This window comes from Chlorocebus sabaeus, chromosome 21 (genome assembly GCF_047675955.1).
Source record: "Chlorocebus sabaeus isolate Y175 chromosome 21, mChlSab1.0.hap1, whole genome shotgun sequence".
Classification (NCBI taxonomy): domain Eukaryota; kingdom Metazoa; phylum Chordata; class Mammalia; order Primates; family Cercopithecidae; genus Chlorocebus; species Chlorocebus sabaeus.
Genome location: NC_132924.1, coordinates 116,715,390 through 116,723,073, shown reverse-complemented (window position 1 = coordinate 116,723,073; position 7,684 = coordinate 116,715,390). Strand labels below are relative to the sequence as shown.

Sequence of the window (7,684 nt, the reverse complement as noted above, 5' to 3'; positions counted from 1 at the left end):
TTATTAATCTATTAATTTTAACTTCCCTGATTAAAGTTTCTTTTCCAAGTTTACTTGGCAATTTGTATTTCCTTCTATGTGAATTATCTATTTTTGTCATTTAACCACCATTCTATTAATTTGCTGAGTTTTTTATTGGTTTGTAGGAGCTCTTTGTATATTACAGACATCAGCTTTTATCTTTTAAAAATGTTTGTAAATATTTTCTGGAAGTCTGTTTCTTGTCCTTTAAAAGGACTTTGGTGGTTCCTACTTACATAGTTTTTTTTGTTTTTTGTTTTTTTCATTTTAAAAAAGTGTTTTATCCTTCTGTGCTCACAGTTGCTAATTATTTTATTATGACTTGATATTTCTGGACTTGCTTAAGAAGGCCTTAAAAAAATAGGGCTTCTCTGGTTTGTGGGAGTTGAAGAGTGTGTACACATTCTACAATGACATCCAAGAAGATGGGAAAGCAAAGGAAACATTCCTTTAACATTGAAAGGCTGTATTTCATAGAATAAAATATACGAAAATTGAACCATCAAAGTATAATAATAAAAAATAAAAATAAAAAAATAAAAAAATAATAAAAAAATTTTAAAAAAGTTAAAAAGGATTTTTAAAAATTAATATTTAGATTAAAGATCATCTACCTATACCAGAGAAGGATTACTTGCCACAAGAAGCTGCCTATTAAAATCAATTTGAAAGTGAAGTTTAAATGCAAAGAAAACCACTAGTTTATAATCTCCTTATAGAAAATGGTTAAAAATATTGATCTTAGTTAAACAAAATCAAAGGAAATAAAAATAAAAGATGCTATTTTCATTCATCATAAAAATGGATAAAATCTAGAACTGAGGAGGAGGTGAGAAAATAAGCATTCATTTTCATCCATTGTTGACATCAACATAAACTGGACCAACATCTTTTCAAAGGACGATTTGGTAGTACCCACCAAAAGTTAAAATATATGCCTTCTTACACCCAGCAATTAAAAAAAAAAATTAAATTAAAAAATAAAAAAAAAAAGGTTGGAAGCAGCTCACGCCTGTATTCCCAGCACTTTGGGAGGCCTAGGTGGGTGGATCTCTTGAGTCCAGGAGTTTGAGACCAGCCTGGGCAGCATGGTGAAACCCCGTCTCTACAGAAAACACAAAAATTAGCCAAGTGTGGTAGAACCAACCTATAGTCCCAGCTACTCCAGAGGCTGAGGCAGGAGAATCACTTGCACTTGGGAGGCAGGGGTTGCAGTGAGCTCAGATCACACCACTGGCCCCCAGCCTGGGCAACAGAGCAAGACCCTGTCTCAAAAAATTTTAAAAAATTTTAAATTTTTAAAAAAGATTATCCATCTGGAATTTATGATTAAATGTTAGCTCTATCATTTTGGTTTTCCAATTGGAGTACCAGTATACCACAACACTAAATGACCATCTTTTCCTCACTGATTTAAAATGCTTTATGGCAGGGCGCGGTGGCTCACGCCTGTAATCCCAGCACTTTGGGAGGCCGAGGCGGGCAGATCACAAGGTCAGGAGATCAAGACCACGGTGAAACCCTGTCTCTACTAAAAATACAAAAAATTAACCGGGCGCGGTGGGGGGCACCTGTAGTCCCAGCTACTTAAGAGGCTGAGGCAGGAGAATGGCGTGAACCCGGGAGGCGGAGCTTGCAGTGAGCCAAGATCCTGCCACTGCACTCCAACCTGGGCACAGAGCAAGACTCCATCTCAAAAAAAAAAAAAAAAAATGCTTTATTTATCATATATATAATTTTCATGTAACTGTTGTCTGGGCTGTCTGTTGATGTGCTTGTCTATTCACTTCATTATATTCTATTACCTTATTGTCTACATCAGTATCACACTGTTTTAAATACTACAGCACTAAAGTGTCCCAAATTCTACCACTCACTGACTATAAGACCTCAGTAAACCTCTCTAAGTCTCATTTTTTTACATTGTTGTTTTAAGAAACAATACATAAAAGACTCAGTAAATCAGTGTTCTAGTCCTGTTCCTCACACAAAATAGACATTCAATAAATGGCTGTTATTATAATTCATAATTATATAATGGAGGTAATAAAGAGTTATAATTCATAATTATGTAATGAAGGTAATAATGAATTATATTATAATTCATACTTATATAATGAAGATAATGAATTATATTATAATTCATAATTATATAATGAAGGTGATGAATTATAATTCATAATTTTTATTACAACTCATAATTCATGATGAAAGTAGACGGCAAAAATTTATGATAATAAGTTACCAAATATTTTCAAAATACAACTACCCTTGCTTCTCTTTTACTTCTCCTTGTGTGTTCAAGCTCCAAGGGAACTTGTCCCTGTGGAGAGATCATTCAGATTCTGGAATATGCTCTGTTCTCCTAGGCTAATGCTGTGAACAGCGGAAGGAACAAAGAGTAGCTTATGTAGGACGCTATGGAAAGGGAGATTGGGTCAGTAACAAAGAGGAGAGCTGGCACTCCACTAAGTTTCCCAAAGGAAAGACTGAAAGCCTGCTGTTCACAGTTGCTTAGCAACAGGCAAATGTACAAGAAAGAAGTCAAAGACATCATAAAATCAGGCAAATGTTACTCTCTCACTCACCCATTTATTATTTCTACATTGTGCATAAGTCGAAGTGTGACTTCCAAAAAATAAGCCAGCCAGACAGTAAAGGAAATGCAGCTCAAACATACGCATAAAAATATAGTAGGTACCCCAGAGATAAATGTACAGATAAAAGTACATGTGCTTCTAGCTGGATTCCAGCTTATAGAACCATTCTGCTCAGTGCAGCAAGTACTTGTAAGTGCTTCAGAGGATGCATGGAAGAGTATGAGGCAGCCCATGCCGTTAAGAAGTTTAAGATCTTCTAGGGTGGGAGAGACAACTATGCAGACAGCAACATCACAGGCAGGACTAATGTCACAACTGAGGAACTGCAACTTATATGACCTCAAAGGTGGGAGGGAGTAAGGCTTGCGGGGCATCCAGAAAAGCTTCACTGAAGAGACACCATTTGAATTAATAAGAGTTAAACAGAAAAAAAATATGTTAAGTAGGATTTTTGACAGGTGCATGCGGGAATAGGGAGTGCTTTTCAGGATATCAGGGAGGAAGTTTTAGACATGCCCAGAACAATAATCCAAATTTGCTGCAAGATAGGATTCTACTAGAATGACAGTGAAAGATAAAGTTGCTGCCAGACTGTGGAGGTTCTTGAATGCCACATTTAGGGGGCCTGTGCTTCATTTAATAGGCACTGAGAGGCTGGGTGTGGTGGCTTATGCCTGTAATCCCAGCACTTTGAGAGGCTGAAGCAGGTAGGTCACTTGAGGTCAGGAGTTTGAAACCAGCCTGGCCAACATGGCAAAACCCTGTCTCTACTAAAAATACAAAAATTAGCTAGACATGGTGGTATGCACCGTAATTCCAGCTACTAAGGAGGCTGAGGCAAGAGAATCACTTGAACCCAGGAGGTGAAGGTTGCAGTGAACCAAAATCGGGCAGCAGTGAGCCAAGATCATGCCACTGCACGCCAGTCTGGGTGACAGAGCAAGACTCTGTCTTTAAAACAAAACAAAAAAAAGGCACTGAGAGATGATTCAGGTGATACACCTTCAGGAGATTAATCTGGAAATGATAGTTCTGACTGGAGTGGCAGCAAACCATGAAATGAAGCAAGTAGGGAAGAAGAAATCTCAGCAGTGCAGGCAGAAGAGGAAGATAGTCTAATCTCAACAAGGATCAGGAATGGGAAGAAGCAGACAGATGATGGGGACGTCACAGAGGTAAAATTTGAAAATGGTCACCTATTAGGTACAAGGACTCAGCAGAGAGAAGGGGGTGAAAATTAACTCACAGGTTGATAGCCTGATTTACTGAATAGCTGTAATAGATGGACGGATTCATCTGAGCAGGGGATGTGCTGGTGGGAAGAGGAGGGAGGGAAAAAGAAGAGGAGGAGGAGGAGGAAATAAAGAAGGAAATACTTTGAACTTGATAAATTTGCTCATGGTACTATCAGGTGGTAATGTCCAATAAGTGGAAGAAAATATAGGATTGGAGTTTAGAGAAAGGTCAAGGCTTTGGTAATTATCGACATGAAGGGCATAATTGAAGGTATGTGAGTATATTCAAACACAAAGGAAAGAGATTAGATATCATCTTAAAGGAAGAAGAGAACTGGCTAAGGACAGAACCAAGGGGCAGGAGGATGAGTGGTTAGTGAAGGGGACACAAAAAGAAGTGGTTGGAACTGGAAGGAGATCCTGGCATCCATTGCCAAGAGAACAACTTTTAGAAAGATGTGCAGATGGGCAATTATGGGGTAAGGTTTTCCCTCTTTTTTTTTTTTTTTTTTTTGAGACGGAGTTTTGTTCTTCTTGCCCAGGCTGGAGTGGAATGGTGTGATCTCAGGTCACCGCAACCTCCGCCTCCCGGATTCAAGCGATTCTCCTTTCTCCTGCCTCAGCCTCCCGAGTAGCTGAGATTACAGGCATGTGCCACCGCATCCGGCTAATTTTGTATTTTTAGTACAGACGAGGTTTCACCATGTTGGTCAGGCTGGTCTCCAACTCCCAACCTCAGGTAATCCGCCAGCCTTGGCCTCCCAAAGTGCTGGGATTACAGGCGTGAGCCACTGCGCCTGGCCTATTTTCCTTTTTTTAAAAAAAAAATCGTTCACCAAAATCAGTAGTACTTTTGTAAAAATATTTTTAATCTGTTTATCTTAAAGACATCATTTGTTATCAACAGAGGCAAATACCACAGAGACATGGGAGGAGAAGGGCTGGGGACAATATCACATTTAGTGACAAAGAGATTGTGTGTGCCCCTGTAGAAATAAACATGTTTCAGCAGAACAGGAAAGCAGGAGAGGATTGGAAGGCACACGGGAGGATCCTGCAAGTGACTCATTGGCAGCACAGGAGCACAGGGGCACAGGGGCACGGGGGAACAGGAGCACAGGAGCACAGGGGCACGGGGGAACAGGAGCACAGGAGCACAGGGGCACGGGGGAACAGGAGCACAGGGGCACAGGGGCACGGGGGCACGGGGGCACGGGGCACAGGAGCACAGGAGCACAGGGGCACAGGGGCACAGGGGCAAAGGGGCACAGGGGCACGGGAGCATGGGGCACGGGGGCATGGGGCACAGGAGCACAGGGGCACAGGGGCACAGGAGCAAAGGGGCACAGGGGCACAGGAGCACAGGGGCACAGGAGCACAGGAGCACGGGGGCACGGGGGCACGGGGCACAGGAGCACAGGGGCACAGGGGCACAGGAGCAAAGGGGCACAGGAGCACAGGGGCACAGGGGCACGGGGCACAGGGGCACACGAGCACAGGGTCACGGGGGCACAGGAGCAAAGGGGCACAGGAGCACAGGGGCACAGGAGCAAAGGGGCACAGGGGCACAGAAGCAAAGGGGCACAGCAGCAAAGGGGCACAGGGGCACAGGAGCACGGGAGCACGGGGCACAGGGCACAGGAGCACAGGGGCACAGGGGCACAGGGTCGGGGAGGAGCGAGACAGATAAGGGGATTGTTTTCAGGGAAAAAGTTTAGAGGCACATTTGTTGAAGAAGGGAAGGATAATAAAGAGGGAAAGTTGGAAGATTTGTGTAGAAGTAGAAATTCTTGACCTAGCAGCAGAGAGAAAACGGGCAGGAGCAGGTGGGCTAGGAGCACAGATGTCAGCCTTGAAAAGCCAAAAACAGAGACCAGTCCTCTAATGTAGAGGAGTGTGGTGAAGGAAAAATTAGGAAAGGAGGCTGAGAGATTTTAAAGTGAATGGAAGAGAGTTGAGGGTTGTTCCGTATGAATGATTCAAGGGATAGCTGAACTTAAGGAACGTTTGAGAGGAGCTGGGAAAAGCAGAAAGGCAGTCTGTACATTGTTCAGCAAACACAAAGGCTTTTTCTTCTTAAATCTTAGGTCTTAGACAGATATAGATAAACTTCCCCATGTGAGTAGGGGAATTACAACAGGCCCCAATATCAACCAAAAGAAGTTACATCTGAACCCACAGACCTTAACAAATACAGAGGAGACTAACAGGCTGGGCTACTATCGAGAACATGAACCACATAAAAATCATGGACACCTAGCACTCAGAGGGATCTCCAAAGGTCGTCGGAGAATACACACATCCCTGACAACACACACTGCTGCACACATGCACCAATTACACCATGCTCTGTGTACAGAGTTTAAACACCAGAAACTCTTCCATGGAAAGAAGGAGAGAGGCACCACAGTAGATGGCCGGAAAACTGTGAATTGATGAGAAGGGAAAGATGGCTCACAGGACAAAGCCTGAGAAAACTGCAGTCCCAAAACTATGCCCCAGTTCGATTCAACAGATAAAATATTGCATGATGCTTGAGGATCTTTGTATCCAGTTCCCAGAACGATTATTTTAAACACCAAGAGATCGATCACAGGAGAAATAAAGGCTTCTGGATTCTTTGACCACATCAAGTCCCACAGGAACCATGGACACGTGAACTACACACTTGCTGAGTACATAACGTGACACTAGCCCATATTTCAGGACCTTTACTCTCACCTTGAATCCTATTTCATTGAAGTCATTTTTCTAATCGTTAACTGTAGCAACAGGGAGAAAACATTCAATGTGGCAAAGAGAGAAGCTATGACCCTTTGAGTCCATGCCTTCTCCACAGGAATCTCCTTGAAGTTTTTCCTCAGCTGTGGCTCAAGGTGTCCCGCACCTCGAGGAACGGCACCTCTCCAGCACAGCTCTCAGCCTGCGGTTGCTGAAGAGCAGAATGATGGGGTGAACTGCTGCACACAGATAAATCACTGACTCCCCCACCCAGAATTTAAAGTCCAGAGGTGGAAAAATACCTACAGCACTGAGCACCAGTGACAGGAAATACGAGATGAAGAGCATGGCAAAAGAGAGGAGAGCCAGCAGAGCCTTTACGTGTGCCTGCACACTGGGTTCTCGGAATCCTGAGGTTGTAAGGAGAGCCTTCTCCATGTGTCTTCCCAGAGATGTGATTAGCAAAATCATGCAAATGAAAAAGACAGCAGTGGGCATTGTCCAAGTAATCATTTTTAGAGGGAAAAGGTAGAATTTCTCACAGTAGCTCCATATGCTATTGCCAGTGACATTCCAAGGTTGTAGATGGTTCCTTAAATAATTCTGATATATACTGTGGTTGCCTATGAAAAATAGAATGGTGGTGAAGCTGGAGAGCCCTACAGAGCTGAAGAGCATCCATGGTACCCACTCAGACAACTTGTGCTTTAGCCAGAGGAAGACAGGGTGGGTGAAAGTGGCAATTTTCACACAATAGAAGACACTGAGCCAGCTAGAGAACCACAAGGTGGCAGCATTCAGGAAGTCCCACTGGAAAGCTAGAAACTGCATTACAGGGTTGTATGGGAAGGCCGTCGGATACAGCAAAACATAAATGGTCTTACCCATTACCACCCACTGCAGACAAAAGCGAGAGGCCCCTAAGCTAACCAGTAACTTATCACAAGGCAACAACGTTCCCCGTAGCACCCACTCCACACCCAGAGCAGCAGTGATGAAGCCATTGCCTGCTATTGCTACCAGGCACAAAAGGAGTAAAATGATAACCAAGATGATGGCCTTCTCGTCAGTCACCGAAGATCCTGGAACCATGTGATCTCCATTCAT

At 43.2% G+C, this 7,684-nt stretch overlaps 1 protein-coding gene across 1 annotated transcript; it reads right to left on the bottom strand.

Annotated features, from left to right (window-relative positions):
* Positions 1–6,727: 6,727 nt before the first annotated feature.
* On the bottom strand, positions 6,728–7,684 carry TAS2R60 (taste 2 receptor member 60). The gene has a single exon (XM_007983287.2). It carries the CDS (start codon positions 7,682–7,684, stop codon positions 6,728–6,730), a length of 957 nt encoding a protein of 318 aa, XP_007981478.1.